Source organism: Equus przewalskii, chromosome 3 (genome assembly GCF_037783145.1).
Source record: "Equus przewalskii isolate Varuska chromosome 3, EquPr2, whole genome shotgun sequence".
Classification (NCBI taxonomy): Eukaryota; Metazoa; Chordata; class Mammalia; order Perissodactyla; family Equidae; genus Equus; species Equus przewalskii.
Window position 1 is genome coordinate 90,449,836 of NC_091833.1, and position 23,892 is coordinate 90,473,727.

General features: G+C 35.9%; 1 protein-coding gene across 12 annotated transcripts in view; it reads left to right on the forward strand.

Moving 5' to 3' along the window:
* The window catches only part of ARAP2 (ArfGAP with RhoGAP domain, ankyrin repeat and PH domain 2), a 177,602-nt gene that overhangs the window by 97,189 nt on the left and 56,521 nt on the right, over positions 1 to 23,892 (forward strand). For 7 of the 12 annotated variants that reach the window (XM_070612987.1, XM_070612990.1, XM_070612995.1 and 4 more), the window contains 5 exons: positions 8,898 to 9,061; positions 13,555 to 13,767; positions 17,318 to 17,423; positions 21,290 to 21,437; positions 22,961 to 23,029. In XM_070612987.1, the coding sequence (XP_070469088.1) occupies positions 8,898 to 9,061; positions 13,555 to 13,767; positions 17,318 to 17,423; positions 21,290 to 21,437; positions 22,961 to 23,029 (700 nt within the window). The remainder of the gene's footprint in view (positions 1 to 8,897; positions 9,062 to 13,554; positions 13,768 to 17,317; positions 17,424 to 21,289; positions 21,438 to 22,960; positions 23,030 to 23,892) is intronic. The other 5 variants (XM_070612992.1, XM_070612994.1, XM_008516864.2 and 2 more) reach the window with 1 other exon arrangement.

Below are 23,892 nucleotides of genomic sequence, written 5' to 3' on the forward strand. Positions count from 1 at the left end.
CACATGTGTATGTACATATATATGTGTATGTATATATTATGCAAATAAATGGACTCGAGATAGGAAATAGTGGGAAAAGAGCACATGTGGGAGAAAACTTGGAGATAATGAGTTTGATTTTAGACATACTGAACGTGAGGTGAGTGTCAATATCTAAGGAGAAATTGGTATAAGGAAGTTATGTTTGTGGATCTGATGTTCATGTAAAGGTCAGTGGGGTGGAGGTTCATACTTTGGAGTTACCTGTATGTAGAAGGAAGCCGTAAGATCACTTGCAGGGTATCTATAGTGTGAGAACGGAAGAAGTGATGTGTTGGAGCCTTGATGAATACGCAGCATTTTGGAGGCTGGGACAGTTGTCAGGGAGGATTAGCTACCCTGGGGTATTAAGCTAGTTTATTCAGAGAGTGAGGAAAGAAACCAAGAGAAAGTATGTCACAAAGCCCAGAGAGTGTTTCAAGAAGGAAGGAATAGTCAAGGTGTCAGGTGCTGCCTGATGAGGACAGATCCTCCATTGGACAAGTGATGCTGAGTCCATCCAATGATTTTGAGGACAAGGGAAGTGATAAAGGCAGAAACTGGGTTAGACTAAGTTTGGAAACTGAGTAAATTGAAATAGCTGGTGAGGACAGTTTGTCAAGGATGTCTGGAGGTTAATAGGGCTTTGACCCAGGAAGAGAATATATGTGCAATTTGTTTTAGATGGATTGAACTTGTTCAACTTTAAATTTTGGTGGGAAAGACACACAAAAAGGGAGAGATTGAAGATGTAAGAGAAAGGACAACAAGAGAGCAAAGTCCCTCAGTGGTAACCGGAAGAAAAGAGGAATTGATGGATGGTTTTGGATGTTGGTAGCTTTCTAGATCTGCTGGTAGAATGTTGAGAGAGATACCAATCTGATGGTTTTCAGTTGCTTTATGAACTAGAAGATAAGGAGAAGGACTCCTAAGCTTTTGGCCTGGATGACTTTATGAATGAATGGTTGTACCATTTACTAAGATAGGGAATACGTACTTCTCTCCCAGTACTCAAGCAAGGCCAGTTAATTATAGATGTGATTGTTTAAGAGCTGTTTTAATACTATATCAAAATAAGAGAATTTCATTGCTTTGCCCTCTTTTTCATCTGTCTTTTGATCTGTTAGCCCCATAGGAAATAATGACTGTAAGATAAAGTAAAAAGTGTTAGACTTGTCAATGACAGATAAAATTGTGGCTTTAGGAAACAAAACAACTTTCAATTCTTCATGTTGATGGCATATAGAGATAGTGTAAATAATTGAAACAGAGAAACCAACCAGCTGTAAGTTTTAACCTTTATTTTTGTGCTAGTAACAACTTGAACCAGAATTGTAAATCATAAATTAATGAATTAATTTCACATCTTTTCCGTGTCCTTGTCTACTTTTGATTAAAGTGCTAAAATATATTAATGTTTCTTAAAGGCAAGGAGGAGAAAGAACCCCCGAACTGGGAAAGATCATAAATTGATAATCATCCACTGAATATAGTCACTTTAGATACATATTTTAATATTCATGGTAATTTTCTCTATATGCATAGTATGAGTGTCTTTAGACAGAAAAATATTGCAATAATACTTTCCACACACAGAGCAGTTTTGCTCTAAAAAGCTCTGAGCAGAAGGTGTTCCAGATGGTGTCACTTTAATGTGTATTCTTTGTATACTTTAAAAATTATTATTTGGGAAAATAAAGCTTTCTTGATTACACTTAAGGCTTTCTGGCATATTTGATATTGTTATTGGGACTTAGATTCTGTGCTTTTTTTTAGGCCTTAGTCAGGATTTCTTTGAAAACAATCATGTTTTTGAATATCTTTTGTTAGTCAGTGAATGTTCTGGACCACGATGAGGTCAGAAGGCATTTTCCTGTACAGTAGGTTATGTCTCCACTGTGACTGGAATGTTCAATAGATTACAACATCCTTTTCTTAAAATCTGAAAACTGTTTCTGCACTTTAGCCCACACTCTCTGCATATCTCTTTTTGATAAATAAGCTGCTGTGTTTGCTGTCTCCGAATTCTATAGCTGCATGCCCATTTGTCAAAGACATCTATTATTAAGGTTTTATTAAAAGGTTGTTAGTTATAATAAATACAGTGTGAATAACTCAGCTGGGTTATCAGAACCAGAAAAGACTGGTGTGTTTTTTTGTTGTTTTTTGTTTTAGTTTTTTTAAGATTCCTTGGTTGACCTATAGTAAAGCATAATACACTTGATGGCTCCCAAGCCGGACGGCATTCAGTTTTAATTGCAAATTCCAGACATTAAGAAGCTAACCCTGGGGAATAAACACTTTATCAGTATGCTCCACAATTATGGAACAGGCTACTTTTCTCAATTTGGGAGATTAACACCCTAAATTTAAGATTCTTATTTCACATCCACTCACTACACGTGCTGTTTATTCCCTCCTTGAATTGTGTTTTATAGCAGCTGATATGTTAGCAAGTCTCTGGAGGGTGAATTATCTTAAAGTGGTTTTTAAATTGTGCATGTAATTGCAAATTAAACAGTAGCCGATTGCCCACAATATCAACTTGACTGCTTTTGTAACTTTCTGCTGATTTAATTTGTAGAGACGGTTTCATCTGAGTGTTGCCAAGGCAAATGGGAGATTCTCTTCTCTCACCAGCCCCATACATTTTGCAAAAAGGAAGGGACTATTCAAACTTAACATTATGAAGTGATTTTTTGTTAAAGAAAATTATGATAAAGGGAATGCATGATATTTAACAAAAGGTGGATTTTAAAGTCTATATTGTTTGCTTCAAAAATTTATTTCTATCAGATCAAAGGGCCTTCTGTATACTAGATTGTAAGCTTATGAACAGATAAATGCAGTATGATGTGAAAAAATGCAAACGAATGAGAAGATCCCTTCTGGATAAATGGGATCAGTATAATCATTTTTTATAAGAGAAGTATATTTAACTGGACCTGGAATCCTAGGTGGGATTTCAGTAGGAAAAAATGAGGGGGCTGAGAGACTGAGCTATTCCTTAGGTGGAAGCAGTAGGCTCAGAGAAATAGGATGGGCTAGGGAACAGCTTTGGTTGAGGCTGACCTATGAGTTCTTGAGGAGGAAGCTTGAGCCGATGGGCCTGAAAAGAATATGGATTGATACCATATTAGTATTATCAGTTGAATTTAATTAATGACTTGCTTTATTCTAGAAAGGATTGCAGGTCCTTTATAAGGGCACAGAAGATATATGTTTTTAAAAAAGGTATTTTAAAACTTTAAAAAAAATTATTGTTTAAAGTGAGGATTGGGTTCATTCTGCAGCCAGTGGAACACCATTAGAGGTTTTGAGCAAACTCAAAACAGAGCTGTTTCCCACCTTCTTATAGTTGATTGCCTGATAGTGTATGGAGATGAGATTGAAAAACTGGAGGCTTTGCCTTTGTTGGGGAATCCGGGGCCTTGACACTTTTTACAGAACTGTTAGCTTCAGAGAAACAAGCTGTTTAAGATAATATTTTCTACTGCATTATTCTTGTGACACACCCTCTGCATCTGCACATTTTCTTAATAATTGTTTGCTTTGTTCTGGCTAAAATTCCATCTCTCTGAAGCAGATTCTTATCTGAAGGTGTAGGAAAAAATACTGTATCTCTATAAACTAAAATGAGGGTAATTTATGGATGCAGTGACTGAATAAGATGTGCCAGACTCCCATTTCTGGCAATAAGAAATAACTGGCCTGGTACATGTCCTCCCACTTCAAACAACTAGAAAACTGGACAAAATATATAACACAAACTATTTTCAGAGTTTGGGATATTAGTCATTCCAGGCTTCTGATCGTGGAAAGAAGGGAAACAAATGAAGTAAGGTTTAAGATCACCGTGGCTTTCTGTTTGTAGGCATTTTTCAGTCCATGGCACAGGGAATGGGGAGACCCAAGCAGAATGGGTGGGTTCACTACACTGAAGAGTTACAGATAGTTCAGGGAATCTGTAGTAGCTAAAATTTGCGGGATAGAGTATCAGAGCAGAGGGAAATATGTAGAGAAAGAGTTTCAGAAATCTTCCGAAGAGTTCCTTTCCATCTTTGGCTCAGTACTAATTTGCATCTTGCAGGTAGAAACTTCGAGGGGCCAGGCAGAAACAAGTCCCAGGCTGCTGAGTAGAACAATGCCCAGAGCTTAGACAGCATTGGAGTATGTTCAAATTCCATCCAGCCGGGTTAGACAGACCATTAAACACACAGTAAAGACCCCAGAAAGGTAAATCCATAGTATTAAGGCTAAACCAGCCGTAGAGTAAAGCCTGCTGTATTTTTACCTTACTTAGCTTAAAAAACAGAACTTCAAAGGCCTAGCTGCTCCACCAATAATTTAGTTGCCTGGCATCAAACAGGCAAATGATGCCAAAATAAACATCAACACTCTCTAAAGGAAGACACCACAATCCTGACACTCCATGCTCACAGAATCTAGCATATGGTTAAAATTACTAGTGATGTATAAAAGCTGCAAATCAGTTGATAGGAACAGACCCAGAAATGAGAAAGATAATGTAATTAGCAAATAGTCTAAACAGTGATTTTTAAATATTATAAATTAGAAAGATATTCAAAGATATTCAAAACATAAACATAGTGAGAAAAAATGGAATAACTAAAAAAAGAACCAAATGGAACTTCTAAAGCTTAAAGAATGCACTATCTAGGGGCTGGCCCGGTGGCGCAGCGGTTAAGTTCGCACGTCTGCTTCAGCAGCCCAGGGTTCCCCAGTTTGGATCCCAGATGCGGACCTATGCACCGCTTGTCAAGCCATGCTGTGGTAGGTGTCCCACATATAAATTAGAGGAAGATGGGCATGGATGTTAGCTGAGGGCCAGTCTTCCTCAGCAAAAAGAGGAGGATTGGCAGCAGATGTTAGCTCAGGGCTAGTCTTCCTCAAAAAAAAAAATACACCATCTGAAAAGAAAATTTCACTGGATTGGCTTACCAGAAAAGTAGACTCTACATAAAAGTGATCAGTGATAGTAGAAATTATGAAAACTTAAGACAAAGAGAGAAGACTAAATAAAATCAGCAGAGCCTTAGTATGGTATCAGGCAGTCTCATGTAGGTATAATTAGAATCCAAAAATCAGAGAAGAGAAAGATGGAGTAAAAAAAATCTTTGAACAAATGTGGCCAAACATTTTCTGAATTTGATGGAAACTATAAGCCCACACATGTACTAAAATCAGCATATCTCAAGCATGATAACGACATCAACACATATCATAATGAAATTCCTGAAAGCTAATGTGGGGAAAAAAAATTGAAATTACCAGAGGAAAAAGACACATTAAATATACTGGTCAAGGATGAGAATGTCTTGTCAGGAACAGTGCAAACCAGAAGATGGTGTGATGAAAACTTTTTTCAAAGTGCTGGCAAAACACCAAAACAACTCCAAACAAAACTACCGAACCAGCACCTGTTAAACTAAAATGTTGTCTTCAGGAAAAATATCTTTCAGAAATGAAAGCAAAATAAAGTATTTTTTTGCCAAACAAATACTGATATATACTACAAGGTTCAGTGTTTTTATTTTTTAATAAATGCTTAGGATATTATCTTTTTCAGTCATATTTGTGGAGTGTGTTGTTTGCTTTTTAGTTCTGTTTAAAATGTTCTACAATTATATAAGTGAATTTATTTTTTCTACACGCAAATTTATTGATCCTATTATTTGTGAAGACACTTCTGGCTCTTGTCAGTAGACTAGGCTCAAATATGATAGTCTACACTTTGTGATTATTATACTACAATTTTGAAAAGAGTGTTTTTATTAGTCCTGGGATTTGGTTTCTAGGTCTTATTGAACTGTCTTGATTCATTATAGGATATAGGGATGTTTCTTTACATGGCTGTGAAGTACCCTTTAAAATTATACTTGGGAATGGACAATTAGAATAATTCTTTCTATGGTTAGAGTTCTTCAAAATAACTTTTCAGATTTTCAAGATGTAAATGGATGTTTCTTTGGAAGTCTTATCCAGAAATGTAAAAGCATTGTTTGATAACACTTGAAATCATAAAGCCGGCAAGCATTTGTGTTGAAAATATGTTTTGATGCTTTGTTCAGTGTGCACAGAGATTAGATAAGCATCAGAGAGGAACGTTGTTGAACCGATGCAGTTGAATGTCAAACATCTACTGCACCAGGTGATATATTTTAGGATTTTTTTAACAAGTTGACTCAGAAGTTAACTTGTCTTTACTTTCTCTACCCCTCACTAGTTCACAAGGAGACAGGTAAACTTGTCATCACGGGATTTCTTTTGACTTGAAAGAAAATTTGAAATTTGAAATGCTCACGGTTAATGGCAGAACTATACTGGTATTGTAGGAGGGCCAGTATGTTTTGGATTTCTTTCACTGCCTGCTGAAATACTGACCCATTGTAGTTATTTGTTTATAAGCAAACAGTTTCAAATATTTTATATCAATTTAGAGCTTAGTTGTCAGCTTAAAAAAAAAAAAAGAAGTAAGAGAGAAAATTTAGATTTTTTATTTACCTTAGGTCCTGAATTTAGCAAGACATGATTTTGGTTAAGTCTACAAAATTTAGGGGCTTGACATTTTTCAGGGAAATTGCCTGAGCTGTACAGTTTCATTTAGACAAATGTATCCAGCAATAGAATGCTTTTGAGCTAAAGATGATGTAAGATAAACGGAAAAGGCTAAAGTATGTCAGGAGCGTTAGAACAAGTGTCAGAATTCTTCAAAAAGAAAATTAGAAAACCTGGGGGTCAGGGCTGCTGTGGTGTTGTGGAAAATAAAAACAATGGATAAAGATGTCAGAAAGGAAGAGATGAGGACTACAGGCACGGATGTCAGTAAAGAAGGAGTAGTTATAGCAAGTTCAGAAGATGTTAGAAGTGGGTGTAGGGAGGCAGCTTTGTCTTCACAGAGGAGCATTTCAAGAAAAGAAACCAAAGGAAAGAAAGGAGGACTTTTATTTTCTTTTTAAATTAGGGTGAGTGAATTACCCGGAATGTAAGATTACCCACTCTCCCTATCCCCCCAAAAAGAAACCAAAACAGCAGCCCAGAGTTCATGCAGCTCGATATTTCTCTTTAGTTTGAATCCAAAGAAGCCCTGTCCTAGTTCGAAATCAAGATTAATAATTTTACTTTGGTGTACATATACTTAAACACATCAGTGATTACTTTAACTTGTGTGTCAAATCAAATTTTATGTCTAGTGATAGGACTTTAAAACTATTATGTACCCACTAAAATACCAGGCAGTGTGCTAATGACTAGAGACACTGAAGTGCTTTCTGTGCGTGCCTGTGTGAAGTTTGGAGTCTGGAAGCTAAAACAGTCACACGGACAGAACAGATGGTATCATGGAGGGCACAGTGACCATTCAGGATTGAGAAGGGACACCTATTACACACTAAGCATAGGAGGGACATCAGGGACAGAATGTCAGGAAGGGTCACCTGGAGTACACTTTGGGGAGGAATTAAAGCAGCCAACCAAAGAGCAAGAAATATTTATTATAAAGCCAAGAAAATGTGAAATTGTTTTTCTAGTATGTCTTCAGTGTACAGGAAGGACAAAATTGGAAGATAAAGTATAGAGCAGATCATGAACATCTGTCAATCTAGAAAACTCCAGAGCTGTAGAAGGACGATGATCAGGAAGTGAGGTCATTGACTTTGCATTTTAGAAAGATCATTCTGGCAACCCCAGGAGTAGAGATTAGAGAGGTGGATAATTGGGAAAGGAATTCTGTTTGGAGGGGTTTTAGTGACCTCTAGGAATAGTATAAAGACCTGAAATAAGGCCATGCTGGAATGAAGAGGAAGCAGAGCAAATATGCCAGGGAACTGGAATCTACAGGATTTTATGACTGAATTCATGTGGCAGTGACAGACCAGGAGTGGGAAGGGACCAATCTGTAATTAATTAATCCTAAATTTCTGATGGAATAAGTGGAGAATTGTAGTACCAGTTTGGTAGAAGGAGGGAGAAAGATTTGAGATGCTTGTGGCACATTAAGGTGAAAGTGTCCAAAAATAAATATTAATTAGTATTATGGGTTATTACTTAGTTATTAATATGACATTGAGTGCTGAAGTAGGTACTATTGTTATCTTCATTTTGCCAATGATGAAACTGAGACCCCAAAAAGACTGTTAACTTGTCCAAGGTGATAAAGGAAGTGAGAGCAGAGCTGAAGTTTGAGTTCGGGAAGTGATTGCATTTCCCAGGGTCTTAGCTGCTTTGTGCTGTGGTTTTTGGATCACATGGGAATCTGATTTGTAAAACAAAGTTTTAGCCTGGAGATAGGGATTTGGGAGTTACTAACTTCCATATGGCGATGAAACCACTGGCCTGAATGCCATGTCCCTGGGGGGTCCTTGGAATGCCTGAGTGCACTGAGGTAACAACTTCCTTTCCAGAAAGAGGAAGTGAGCTTGAGAGAAAAATAGAGGAAAAGCCAGAAAGAATTGTTCTGCAAAAGCCAAATTGGATGGTATTTTTTTGACTATTTTTAAGAAATGAAATCATCAACAGTTTTAAAATCTTGAAAAGTATAGCCAGAAATATCCATTAGAAGTTGCTGGGGATGCTTGCCAGAAGAGTTTCAGTCTAGTTGTTAAGAAACAGAACAAAAAGGGGTGGGGAATGAAAGGAGGTGAGAGCACAGGTTCAGAGAGCTTCCTGTACTCTCTGGGGAGGTGTGATTGGACAGGCAAAAGAGGGATTGAGTGGAAGCTAGTGATACACAGAGGGTTTTTCTTCTGATGGGTGAGACAAGATCATGTTTATATGGATTTAAGGATAATCTGTCGAGAAGTAAGAATTTTATTTTAAAAAGTGAAATTATAATTTGAAATGCTTTTTACACTTTACAGAACATTATACATCCATGGGCATACCAAGTTGGATTTCACAGTCTGGCATACTGCAATTGAAAAAGCAGCAGGTACAGATGGTAATGCATTACAAGATCAGCAGCTCAGCAAAAATGACGTGCCCATTATCGTGAACAGCTGTATAGCATTTGTTACACAGTATGGTAAGTATCACCGAGTTTTTATTCAACCCCAAGAACTCATAGTATCATTCTTGCAGTTCTTAAGTGGAACCTCTGTTTGACTGAATTAGAGCCTTTTATATTTGTAAATAGATCAGTGAAAAATATGAGCATAGTCATTGTTCAGCTAAGTGCCATTCCTTCTCCCAATAAAATTCATTTAAATTAAATAATGTACTTTTACCATTTCCTTCTTCCTTTATGTGCATAAAAATTTTCAGTAACATATTGAAAGAATCTGTATTGTAAAATGTATATTAAAAATAGAGTAAAGACTATATATATATATATTTTTTTTTTTTTTTTGAAAGTTACAAGCCTAGATAAAATCTAGGGGAAGACAGTGTGCTGCCTGAGCATGTTTTTAGAAGTGGTAAACTCTGGGCCAATATGTGAAAGAATTTACTTTTTGTTGGCATGCCGACAAAGTGTGTGTGCATATTTATTTTCTTCAACATGCTTTGGTGTCATACATGTTTATGTGAAGAATCATGGTGGTTAATTGTAATAAATATTTTTGTGAATAGTTTGCAAGTAAAAAAAAAACTTGATTGATATCTAAATGGTCCAGTTCATTGTAATTTAATATGCTATGGTAGTATTTTAAATAAGCCTGAAAAGTAAATAAAGTATGCCTTTATTCTTCATGGTTCTTTTCAAATTACTGTAAATTCTTCAAATTCCTTCTTTCTGTTACATATTTCCTTAACATTCAAAAAGGTAGAAATTTCTTAACTATATTTTTAGTATAAGAATATTTTCTACCTTTTAATCTGTATATAAATGCCATAGATTTAGATTTCAAATGTGGGAAACAGTAAAATGATTTTTTTAGCATTTTGGAAGGTGTGCTAACTTTTTTTTTTTTTTTTCTAATACTGGAAGCGTCTCTTTGGGTGTTTTTAATTTGAAAAGAAGGTGTAATCAGTGAGAGAGCTGTTGTAGAACATTGTGTTAATAGTTTATTACTTATCTGTTGAGTGTCTGTTGTGTGCCAGCCAATGATCCTGGTATGGGAAATACAGCAGTGGGAGTGAAAAGTTAAAAACAACTCCATCAATCGTGTGTTCCAGTATGAGAGCTGATCATACACTGACATGTCACAAAATGTCTGAAATCACAAAGGCTGTGCAGAAAGTAATTTTTGGAAATTAAATTTATAATACATATTAATCTGTTTTCTTCTGGGAGAAGGGCCATTTTAAGTATCTTTCTTATTTCATATGTAATCCAAGAACAGTTATCATAATATTCAGATTCATTGCGTTTGAATTGTATATCTACTGTAAATAGTAGGTAATCACATTATGTGAGCCTTACTCTATGAAGTTCCTTCCTATGACACTATGTTTATATGTCTCTTATCAACTGTTCATTTGAAATGGGGAGGAGGAAGGTTATCATCTTCATTTATTGCTCATTCAGTACAGCACTTGCATTTCGAGGGTATAAATTAGCAGCACACATATTATGTTTTAGCAAGAGCGTAACCTCACTGTGAATTTTCACATCATGTTAATTTCGTAAGGGCATAGGTTCTTACTTAAGCTGATAAACGAGTCAAATAACTTTGTCGAACTTCAGTGTATCCAATTTAATGTTTCTCTAGGGAAATCAGAAGTTTCTTTGTGATGTTTATTTGAATTTGAAATCGTTAAGCATTAGAATGTTTTCAACTAAATTTCCTACATTCTAACTGCTTTGTAACTCTAGTACAAGGTACATTAACTTACATATTAAAGCATAAAGCCAATGAAAGGCTCCTTTATTTATTTATTTATTTATTTATTTATTTATTTATTTATTTATGAGCAGAACGTGGCGAAAACCCCAATGTTACCAGCATGGATAAAAGGGAAGATCTGATATGAACTTAGAAAAGGCCCAGTGATTACAGGTTGCAGGCAGTCAGCTCAGAGCCTTTCCAAAGGTCACAATTATTTTTAACTCCCTGACCTTTGGGTTTAAATCTAAAGGACGATTTTTTGTGCTCATGGTGTGAAAATTTGAACTTGACTGAGTTTACAGTATAATTTTTAGAGATTTAATTTTTTTAAAGAGTTACAGTAGTTCTTGGGAGAATTATTTTATGTAAACAAAATTATGTTCACATTCAGTTAACTAAACTTAAGAGTACCAGCTGTTGGAAATTCACTCAACTAGGAATGTAATATCTCAGAAACTTAGTGACAATTGTTTTTTTGTAGAATTTGCTTATTCTTGCATTAAGTAGTCATTTATTGAATACCTGCTGAGTTCTTCTAGGCACTGTGTAGCTGCTGGATGTGTACAGAGAATAAGACATGATCCTTGCCTTCTAGCTTACAGATGTATGTATCAAAGACAAACAAGTGGGCAGTGATATCTCAAGTGTACAGAATTCTGTGGGAGAGAGGTTCAGGGGTTGGTACAGGTGCCCATGGTATGGGGGTACGATTTCATTCAGAGTAGGAGTGGTCATGGAGGGCTTCCTGGGTTAGACATGGTGCCTGCCATGAGTTGAGGAAAAATAGGAGCTAGTTAGGAGAAGGGAATAGGGATTCCAGGAGGAGGAAACAGTGTGTGCCCAGGTGTGGAGCTGAGGGAAGTTGTCTGTTCAAGGAACTTTGTGTAGTTAAATGTGGCCAGAGCTTACTTAGTGTGAGAAGAGCAGGGAGATAAAGGAGGCGGGACGGTTAGGCTGATTCTTGTAGGGTCTTATATATCATAATAAAATCCTTAAGCTTGCCCTCTGGGCAGTGGGAGGGTGGTATCCAGATTTTGTATCATGTTGGTAACACCAACAGACCTGTATCCTCAGATCACGCTGTTGTCCTTGTCGAGGCAGACTGGAGGGCTGCACCAGAATAGGGGCAGGGAGTAGTGAACCGTGGTGAGGGGTTGCGTGCGCAAAATAAGAGTCCGTGGGAGGGAAAGAAGGGGGCAGTTTTGAGAGCAAGGTCATGATGGAAAATTATATGACGTAGTCTTTTTTTTAATGTGGTAAGTGAGAAAGAAAGGTTCTGCCTTGTAAAGGCCTGGGGAGAAGGCAATGCTACATACAGTCATGTGCTGCGTATCGATGTTTCACTCAACAACAGACCACATATATGACAGTGGTCCCATAAGATTGGTACTCTAGAGCCATGGTGGGTGATAGGCTATACCGTCTAGGTTTGTGTAAGTACGCTCTATGATGTTCGTACAATGACAAAATCGGCTAAGGACACATTTCTCAGAACGCGTCAGAACGTATGACTGTATTGAAGTAAAGGAACAATATAAAGAACGTATTGAGATTGGGAGGTGAGGTAGTGAATAGGGTGGCAGAATTAATTCCTCACATTGTTTTGATTTGTCCATATGTATAAGTATGGTGTATGTGTGTTACATGTATATTTATATAGTATATATTAGAGTGTACGTGTATGTGTTTGAAATCTTAGAAATTAAAACCCGGGTGAAAAAATATATGTAGTATTTGAAATGATGAGGCTGGATGGGTTCACCCAGAGAATTTTGTAGGGGAGTAGGCGAAGAGAAGAGAACTGAGGATGGATTCTTGGAATCACCAGTAAATAGTAGATGAGCAAATAAATAGGAGACTGGGGGAGTAGCCACAGAGGAGGAAGGGGGAAAAAAGATAAGAGATCATAATGTCCAGAAAGCCATGAGATTAAAAGAATTTTAACAGTGACTCATCTGGAGTGTCAGACACTGCAGGGGCTTCTCATTAGATAAAAACTGAAAACATCTAGAAAACAGGGTGTCATTGATATTCTTAATGAAGATGGTCTCAGAGTGGGAATTGAGCACAGAGCAAGATTCTGTGGTTAAAGGATTAACAGGGACGTGAGATGGTAGAAAGAATTGATATAGGAAACTCAGCTTGGTTTTGTAAGAAAGAGAGAAGAGAGACCTGGGAGGGGACAAGGGAGGATTTCTTTAATTTTCTATTTGTGTCATCATCATCATTCATCATCATCGCCGCTCCCCCACCTCCTCACCATTACTACGCCTCTTATTTTATATGGGCACTCGATGAATCAATAACTTTGAACAGGAGATGGCCCAACTCTTCATCTGCAAGAAGGTGAATGTGGGACCAGACAGAAATTAATATACAAATATGAGGACAGAGGGTTGAGGAAACTTATACCAGAGACCCTCACTTTTGTCAGTGAAACTGAGAGACTAAGTGAAGACAGGGCAGTTGAGGTAAAAGAACATTTTAAAGTGACTCTGTGAAGACCTGGGGAAGGGCTGACCAGAGGCTTGCTAAAAGCTGAGCCTGGAATAATGTGTTCATCAGTTTTACATTTTAAATACTAAAATTAGGGGGGAAGAGCCTTGTCTCTTTATGCTTGTTGATATGGAGTCTTGGATAACGATTTCTTTGTGCTCATCATTCCAACACAAAAATTTGTTTTATTTTTATCAAAGTGGATTTTGATTTTAGACTTTTTTCCTATAACCTTTCCTTTTTTTACACAAAGGTTTAGGGTGCAAATATATCTATCAGAAGAACGGTGATCGTTTGCGCGTAAGTGAACTCCTGGAGAATTTCAAAAAGGATGCAAGAAGCTTTAAATTGAGGGCTGGAAAACATCAGCTTGAAGATGTGACGGGTGTGTTGAAAAGTTTTCTCTGTGACATTGACGATGCGCTCCTTACTAAGGAGCTCTATCCATACTGGATCTCTGCTCTAGGTAATACTTAGAATATAGAACGTAATAAATGCTTGCCTTCTAATTTGATAATTAGATTTTTAAAAATCTTCTTTGCTTATCTGAACATTTAATTGAAAGGAACAGTGTACATAATGGCTCAGAACAGAAATTATGCAAATGTTAATAGTTGTTTATATCTACCTCAGAAGAAATTTATAGTAATAATTGCTAAATAGTGTTTTATAGTACTACTTAGTTTTCAGTAGATTTCTAGTGCTTGCTTTGTTTAACTTTGAAAGTGTTATAGTCAAGTCCACGTGTGCTATTAATTTCTCATTAAGATTAAAATGAAATGATTAATAAAGGTTAGTTCTGCATGATTTCCCCGTATGGCTCTTTTGGCTTTCCTTTATCAGGTGTTCTACCTCTTTAGAGCACATAACAATATTTTTTTTTACTCTTTCTTTGTTCATTTTTCCTGGATTCTGTCTAATGAAGAAAAAAAGCTTTGCCACACTGTAAGAGAACCTATTTAAGAAATGACTCTGGAAAAGCAGTTTATTAAATTACTTATTGGGTCAAATAGATTTCAATAAAACCTATGTTTACATCTATTAATTCAAAATAACTCCTTTTATAGAACATTACGATAATAAAGACTTTCAAGTATAAGCATTGCCTTTAATCCCATCTTTCTAATAGAGCTGTTTTCTTTCTTTTTTTTAAATTTTTGCTGAGGAAGATTGGCCCTCAGCTAACATCTGTTGCCAATCCTCCTCTTTTTGCTTGAGGAAGATTCACCCTGAGCTAACATCTGTGCCAGTCTTCCTCTATTTTTTATGTGGGTCGCCGCCACAGCATGGCTTCCAGCAAGTGGTATAGGTCTGTGTCATGAGGCCGGCCCCTCATTTTTATATATTATTTTGTAGCCTTTGTCCCCACACTTGTAATTTATATATATAATCTTTATTTTGTTAATAAACCACAAACATTTCCCATATATCTGTAATGCTTCCAAAATGATGATTTACAATCCTCATTTTTTTCAATTTTTAAAATTTATTATTGGATATCATAATTTACTAATATAATTTCTCTTTTGTACATTTAATCCATTTCAAGATTTTTTTTGGAAAATGACCGTTGAATTTGACTATATGATATTCCTCTGTTGAGAAACAGGTTTTTCATTGAAAATATTTGTTTACTCTAAAACATAAATATGATGTTTGAAGAGATTAATTTTGAAATGATGTCATAAAACATCCACAGCTTGAAAAATTATCCCAAGAATGACCCTTAGAGTCACTAAGAAGACAGTGGTATTGTTATTAAAATAAAGCTTTTCACAATTCACCTAATTCAGAAGTCTTTTGTCACTTGATATTTCTCAGATCAATAGGTTTAACTATAATCACAAGAAGAGTTGATTGCATAGTTTTTGGGATATAAAATATGTAATTAACTAATATATCTCTTTAAAGCCAATTATTTTGCCACCCTCATTTTTGTTTTAAGAAGATTTTATTGTAATTTATAACTATGAAGTTATTTATGGCACCTTTGTTTTTTTTTTTTTTCAAAGATTTTCTTTTTTTTTCCTTTTTCTCCCCACAGCCCCCCGGTACATAGTTGTATATTCTTCGTTGTGGGTCCTTGTAGTTGTGGCATGGCACCTCTATTTTATAGAGACTTACAATTAGTCTTTATTGTAAAATTAGTTATCAAAAATCTGTGACAAATATGCTTTTGCTGAAGTTGTCAAATTCAATGACCAAGATGGCCTTAATGTCAGTCTACCAGGAGTTGGCAGATGGTAGCATGTATCAGAGAGGAATGTGTTCACCCTTCACTTGGATGTAAATTCATTGACAATTTACTTGAGAAGCCTTTCAATACTGGGTCCAATAGCCTTAAATCCTTTGCTTTTAGATTCAACGTAGCTCACCCTTACCTGTCAGAAATGCTGCATGTTGGGTCTGACAAGAATAAACCATAACTCTCTGAGTGATCTCATAGGAGAGCTCCCTTGGGTCCTGTGCCCCTGAGGCAAAGAATGTCTTACAGTGGCACACCACCTGTTTATGTGATATATGATCTATTTTCTAAGGACACTATTAAGTTGTCTGAAGTCTGTGGCTAGTTGACTGGTTCATTGTATTTTCTACATGACCTGAAATCTATCTTACATTTTGCTTTCAAATTGTTTGAGCTTTATTTTGAAAATATCATCTATTTTATTCTTATAAGATTTGTGAAAATGTGCTGTACTAGCATGACTTCTTTTTATAAGTGTAGTAGTATTGATTACATTTTATTGAATAAATATGGTTACCTCTACAGTTAGAAACTAGATGACACAGGGGTAAATGTTTGGATAATTCTTAATTCACTTCTGGTATATTCTTTGCATGTAATTTGAGTGTTTTACCCTCTTGCTTTTAGAGAGTCATTTCCTAGTGGAGTTAAGTCAGCAAGACCATTTTTACTTTTATAGATCTCATGTGCAGGCTAAGTCAGTACATAGGAACTATCCATTTCACTTTTGAATAGGAGTGTACTTCAAAAATGTGCCACAGAGTTTCTTACCTCCCCAGGGATCCTAATGCCCTCTACAAGTGACTGTGTACTTTAAAAGAATCGTTAATGTGCTGCTGGCTTTCTGTGAATAAAATAGGTAAGGCTAAGCAGAAAATGAAAAAGTCTTGTTTCCAAAGGTAGTTGGGAATCAAGGCGGGGCTATATAAGTGCAGTCCTTTTGAGTTACAGTGTCAGCACCAGTTATTTATTTGAAGAAAGACTTTTTATTTCCTTTGTGAGCTAGGGGGTTAGACCAAACCACCACTGCTAGAACTTGGAGGGTTCCTGTGTCTGGTTTCTCTTGACTTCTTGAGGTTAGGAGAGTAGAGGGTAATTCCTTCTCATCCTCCTCTCCATGACTAACCAAGTTCTGTCCATGCCGAAGGCAGAGCGTCTGTTCTCCTCTAAGTGTGTATCATAGTTACAGGCCTGCACATGACTTCTTCCATTGTCCACTTACCTTTTCCAAAGAGGTGAAGGTACCAAGATTGATAAGAGGCACTTTATGTGGTTCTTGTGGATAATGCGCAGTTCATATCTCTGGGATAGCTCATAGTTTGGGGAAGGTTTTTATAATTTCACAAGGAAAAAAGATCAGAAATGCCATTTTCAAATACAAATAGTGATATCTTTCCTTAGCCAGAGTTGGAATACTTTTGGCTTATCTCAATTTGCACTCCAATTTGAGTTATTAGTTGAATATATTCCTATTAGGTGGAATTCAGTAGTCCATAAAGTAGAGGATAAAATAGAACCTTGGGCTTTGAAAGTGCTTCATTTTGAATTACAAAGTATAAGAACTATAGCATATAACCATAGCATGTTTGTGTAAATGCTTTTCCAGAATTATAGAAGTTTAAATGTTTTTCTATTGAAACTTTATTTTACTTAGTGAAATACAATTCTGAATGTTGTTTTAAAATACTGTTAAAACGCAAATTTGTAATACAGACTGTTAGTTTAGATCTAAAGTTTTCTTTTGTTCTTTGTTTTTTTTTCCCCCCTCTAGATACCCAAGATGATAAGGAAAGAATTAAAAAGTATGGAGCATTTATACGTTCTCTCCCAGGGGTCAACCGAGCAACATTGGCAGCTATAATTGAACACCTTTACAGGTGGGTGGATTCATGAACTTTTCTAGACATTTCAAACATGGCACTCAATAAGTCATTATTTCTTAAATTTAAAGTACTGTGGTTAACCGTCTTCATGTGACTCTGAAACTTCACCTCTCTTAAGAATGTTTTCAAAATGGAATTAGTGTCTTTGTGTAATTCAGATGCATTTCAGATAAATAGCATTGGAGAATTTCTTAAATGAATTAGAAATAATTGTGTACAGCATCCTCAGATACATCTAGAACATAAGCAGGAATTTTAAAACTTATTGAGGGGAGCTGGAAAAGAGAAGGAAGCACAGGGACCAGAAGTCTATAGCAGGAATCTGTCTGTGAGCACGGTATTTTCTCATGGTGGACTCGTCATAAACTCTTACTTCTTTATTATCAGTTTATATCTAACCTGAGTCTAATATTTGGTGTCAGGCTCTTGATCAGATGAGGAAATTTTATAAGTCAAGAACACTTCCTATGTCAGGGCGTGTCATCCCCTGCATTTGGGAGGATAGGAGGAATATAATGGTATCTTGAGGAATGGGATCTGAAGGATGAGGATGTTTCAAAGTAACCTTTTAAGTTAAAACAAAAGATTTGTTTTCCTATCAGCAAGAATAATTACAAAACTCTTATAAGTGTAAATATTGCTTAAGGAATATATTGTTGTAGCCTCTAGGATGGATGTAATAAATTCAGTGGATTTCTTGAATAAATTTCTGTGAAGCTGAATTCTACTAAAAGTACTTTATTTGGACTCTAGATTCAGAAATCCTTCGCAATTTGTTGTCTATCTTTCTTTCCCAGTCACCGCAGCTCATACATGTAAACTCCGTTACTGTAAAACTGATTTTCTTATTGCACCATACAAATATAGTCTATATAATATAATCTATATACTATGTAGTCCTAGCTCTATGCCCATGAGACTCTGAGATAGATTTTTTCCTTCAAAAATTTTAATATGTGACCAGGCTGCTACAGTTTATTAAGTTAAATTGTAAACATTGAATTGCCCATGGTTATTCTTAAAATTCTTAACTCAGATTTGAGTTTGAGGTAACAAGTTTCTTCTCATCCTTCCTCCCTCCCTCCTTTTCTTCAGTTAACATATGTTTTGACTCCTGCTGTGTACAAGATGATGTCTGTTGAGATTCCATGTGAACAGAAATATTTGATAATAGTACATGAAAGACAAAAATAGTCTTAAGTCCATAGTTCTCAAACTGAGTACCGAGGAGCCTTGAGATGTCAGAGTGACCTCACAGGGGTGCTGCAGAGCATTTTGTAATTTTTTAGTGAAACACAGCAGCATCAGGACAGGTTTTAATATAGAAAATTTGAGCATGAGACGTGGAATTATAGAGGAGGGATTGAGTGAGTCACAGTGTGTTGAAGTCCAAGGAATGCTTCAGATTTAAAGGGATATATGAACTGGGCATTAAAGAAAGATAAGTACAAGGAATGAGTAAAGGAAATTTTCTAGGAAATAGTTGTGCAAAGAGATAAAATGGTTTATAGATGGCTGGCAGGAGGTTGTGAAAGGCTCTGTCAGTTGTACAGAAACATTTGAATTTCATTCCTTTAAGTGATAAGGAGTGACTAATCAAATCTGTCTTATTTTATTTTATTTTTTTGGTGAGGAAGATTGGCCCTGAGCTAACAACTATTGCCGGTCTTCCTCTTTTTGCTTGAGGAAGATTGTCACTAAGCTAACATCTGTGCCAGTCTTCCTCTATTTTTTAGGTGGGGGCACTACCACAGCATGGCTTGATGAGTAGTGGGTAGGTCTGTGCTCAGGATCCGAACCTGTGAACCCTGGGCTGCCGAAGCAGAGCATGCGAACTTAACCACCATGCCACCAGTCTGGCCCCCATCAAATCTGTTTTAGAATAATAGCCCCTGTAATGGGATGGGTTAAGAAGAGGTTAGAATAGAGGCAGAGAAAACTACTAGGAAATAGTTTCCTTGGGCTTCTGATGAGAAGGCCTGAGTGAGGAGAGACTGAGTAGGCTGAATATGTAACACTTAAGCAGAGAAATAGAGGAAGAAAAGGAAAATACGTACTTAGTGCCATAAATTAAGGCAGCTACAAGTAAAAAGAAGAGAGGTGAAGAGTACCTAAGAATGCTTTTGCAGAAGGAAGTGTCAAGGAGGATGGGGATGTTTGATAGTGTCATCAAAAGTCTGAGAGGTCAATTTGGATGAGGTCAAGTTGATTTAGCATTTAATTCCATTCCTGCCCTAGATAAAAAATCACTTCCTCCATGACTAACATTTACTTAATTCCATTCACCAGATATTTATTATGCACTGCAGTGTGATTAAAGCAACAGTCTCCGACTGTGAGATGCTTAGATTCTAGTAAGAGAGGCAGACACGCAGATAAATTTTCCAGGCGTTGACAGTGTAGTGTGATAAAAGTGCAGGAGTGGTTTTGAGAGGGGTGTCCGCAATTATTACGTCCTCCTCTATTAACTTGTAATTGTTTTTGCATCTTGTAAATCACATATGATGATTTTACTTGCTCTGCCTCTGCTATGCAATTTGCATTTTATGTTTCTTCTGTTATCATGTATAACATTGCTGTCACATTTATCCACTTTTTCTTGTACCTACTAGAATCTCTGCTCTTTATAGACAGGTGTACCTACCTTAATCTTGTTTTATTTCTTTGGAGTTGGTCTCTCTTGTTTAGTGTGTATTTCGGAAGTTTGCAAATGTAATTGGACAGGCAGTTGAGCAGCTGCTATGTGTATAGCCAGTGACAAATTGAGAGCATTAACACATACTCCCATGCGGATCACTTAGAGTTCTCATCTCATGCATTTTTATCAATGGAAATTTCCTTTTATTGGGGTGATGGCTGTAGTTTTTTAAAAATCACTTTGAACATATATTTGTGAATACTTTAAATGATGCTTTTTCTAAGACCCAAGTGTTGTAGCCTGCTGATTGAGAGAGTTGACTCCTCTCTTCCGGTCTCTTCATTATAAAAAGCCATCCTTAATTATATCCAAGAAAAGTGTAATTGTGTTTTTAAATTAAGTGTTTACTTTTTGAAAGATAATATCCTGTTTTGAATAACCATACTAACACATGCTGCCAGGAGTTTTCTCACCTGATGTGCGCTTTCTGGAAAATTCAGCTCAGCTCTAAACATTGAATTGGAACTCTCTACTCTATGCCTCCCAATTCACCTTTCTTCCCTTGTTTTCTACTTACCTACTGCCCTGTTTTCTCTCATTACTTTATACTTCAGTCTCGCAAGTCATTTTATACCATTCTGCAAGAACACCTGTATGCCTTAGCCACAGGTTGTCCCACTGCCTGGAATTCTTTAGATATGGTGATCCCTACTCTAAATTAACATTCAACTACTGCTTTGTAACTTGTAGTAATATCTCCATTAACAGTAGTTTTGTCTTTTTTTTTTTTTGAGGAAGATTAGCCCTGAGCTAACTTCTGCTAATCCTCCTCTTTTTGCTGAGGAAGACTGCCCCTGAGCTAACATCCATGCCATCTTCCTCTACTTTACATGTAGGACGCCTACCACAGCATGGCTTTTGCCAAGCGGTGCCATGTCCGCACCTGGGATCCAAACCGGTGAACCCCAGACTGCCGGGAAGTGGAATGTGCGCATTTAACCGCTGCACCCTGGGCTGGCCCCTAGTAGTTTTGTCTTATATTCTTAACCAAACTGTAAACTACTTGGAAGAAAGAATGGTGTGTTTTTCTTTAAATCACCACTTATATCAGAGACCTTCAATATGTGTGTATTAAAAAAATGATAAATGAGTATTATGACTTACAGTTCCATAAGATTTCCAGAAAGAAGTGTGTTGTACTGAGTTATGTTTTCTCCAACAGGGTTCAGAAATGCTCAGAAATTAATCACATGGACGCCCATAATTTGGCCTTGGTCTTTTCATCCTGTTTGTTTCAAACTAAGGGACAAACTAGTGAAGAAGTAAATGTAATCGAGGACTTAATTAATAATTATGTTGAAATATTTGAGGTAAATATTTTATATCCTGCTCTTTTAAAGTAGTTTTGATGTTACTATTTGCAAACAGAAATACATATTTAAGGATGTTTTATTCAGGTCTTTATGAATATTTAAAAATAATGAAAATAAAAGAGAGTTATATGATCTATAGTATTTTAGATATAACTAGCTTTTTGAGCTGTAGCCATTCATTTAAATTTGGCTGCTTTTTAAGCTTTTTTACCATCTGGTGTCTGTTGGACAGAATATTTCTATTTATGATGTTTTTATGGTTTTTTTTTTTCTCCTCAGTATGTATATGCATTAAGTATATCTACTTAGAGGTGTGAAATTATGAATTTCACAAATTCAGTGATAAACACCAGACTATTAAATTCTGCAATTTAAGACATTTTAGTGTTTTCTTTTGATTGTGCCCCAAATTGGATAAAGGAAAATTCTGAAATATTATTCTGTGGTTTTTACTTGGTCATCTCTTTTCTAATTGTCTGACTTTTCAATTTGCTGTTTTATGAAGTTAATATTTCCAGGTCTTATCAGAAAACTGTTAGCACAGGGATGGTTTCTTAGTTCAAAGAAGTAAAAATAGAGGAAATAAATCCAGGATTTGAATATATGGAGAATTTAGGGGATCTGGGTCAAAAGTCCAGGTAGGTCCATTACTTAACTGCTTCTGGAATCTCAGTTCTGTCATTTAAACTTTTTGAGCATTCCATGAAATGGTGTTGTATAAGACTACTTGTTTTCTAGGGCTGTGGATATACAAGATGACATCAAATGGGTTAATGTAATAGGTTATCATTTTTAGAGTTCTTAGATTCTTGTAATAATTGCTCACAAGATCCTTTAGAAAAGGGGAAGAAACTATATTTTAATAAAATAAAAGTACACAGTCTGTATCTTAATTTATACTGGAACGGACACCAGAGTTGTTGGATTCTCTTTGCTCTTTGATCTCCTTTTATTTCTTTCTATATGTGTCCACTGTTTTTGATCAATAGCAGCTTCTTTGCAATAATTCTGATACTGAGACATAAAAGAATTAGAAAAAAAATAATGTGTGGCTTTACATGCTCTCTTTATTTTCTTTTTATTGTACTGTTAGGTTAATAAAAAATAAATGGTTACTTTCATAGTTTTGTTAAATCCAACTTTAACTAAATGGTGGAAATTTCATAAGCACTTAATGGACATTTCAGTTTGAGAAATGAGTCTTGTCTCTCAGCCTCTATAAGCTCTTAACAAACCAGTCATCAATCAGCCCCTCTGCTTATTAAGTCACCTTTGCAATTGGGCTTCTGTTGATGGAATCTACAGCCTAAAGTGGTATCATCATAAAATGTTCTGAACTTTATGAGGCTCTATCTTGTTGGCTTTATTTCTGCCCCAGCTGTGTGGACCCATGCTGATTAAGATGGCCATTCTCATTTATTTTTAACTTGTTGGTCTTTAAATTCCTGAAGAGTTATGTGAGGATGAGTGCCATCACTCCTTGTATTTTATTAGAATGTCCCAAATTATATTTTAAACAGGTTAAAGAAGACCAAGTCAAACAAATGGACATAGAAAATAGCTTTATTACCAAGTGGAAAGACACTCAAGTGAGTAGTAATAGTTAGATCTCCAAAGAATAAAAAAATTTAAAAAAAACAACAAAACCAAAAACTTCCATTGTAAGTAAAGACATTTGTTGTATTTATTTGCAAGTTCCTATATGAAGCAAGTAAAAGTAATGGGGAAAAAATAACCTAGATAAAACAGTCGTGTAATCTGCAGCATGATGCATATTTCCAAAATGGCAAAGTATGTTAATGTAAATTTTTCAAAATATGGAGGGAAAAATCAGTTTTAATCTTATCAAAATATGCTTTATAAAATCAAGTTTTAGTTATAAAAGCACTATTGAAAATGCCAGTGGATTTCAAAGGAAGCATTTAAAGCCAAAGAAATACTAGAATAAACTGAAAATTCAGACTCCCTAATGATTCTTTCCATTATGATTTTGAAAATATAAATTATTTCTTAATGCGCTTTTGCTCTGCACGCTCTCAGATGATTGCATTAGTGGGAATGTTTCTAATGTGATCTTTGTAACATATGCTGATTAATGTCTCAAGTTGACTTTTCTAGATCTTCTCTTGCTTTCCTCAGTCACATTATATTGCATTTGTGTGTTCAGGTTGCCCCATTAGTTTTCCAGGGTACATTGCCTTGTTTGATGCATATTCATTGAACTTCCTTAAAATTGATGTTTAATGCTCTTCTAATGGCTAGAAATTGTAGTGGCTTCAGGGTACCAGTGTAAATAATAGATATAAGCCAAATATATTCTGTTTATGAATTTACTCAGAGAATTAGGCAAATACTTTCTTATTAGTCAAACACAGTAAATTCACCTAATTCCTGAAATATCCACTAGTAATTAGAGAAGTCACTGGAGCTATCATTCCACATGAAGGAGACG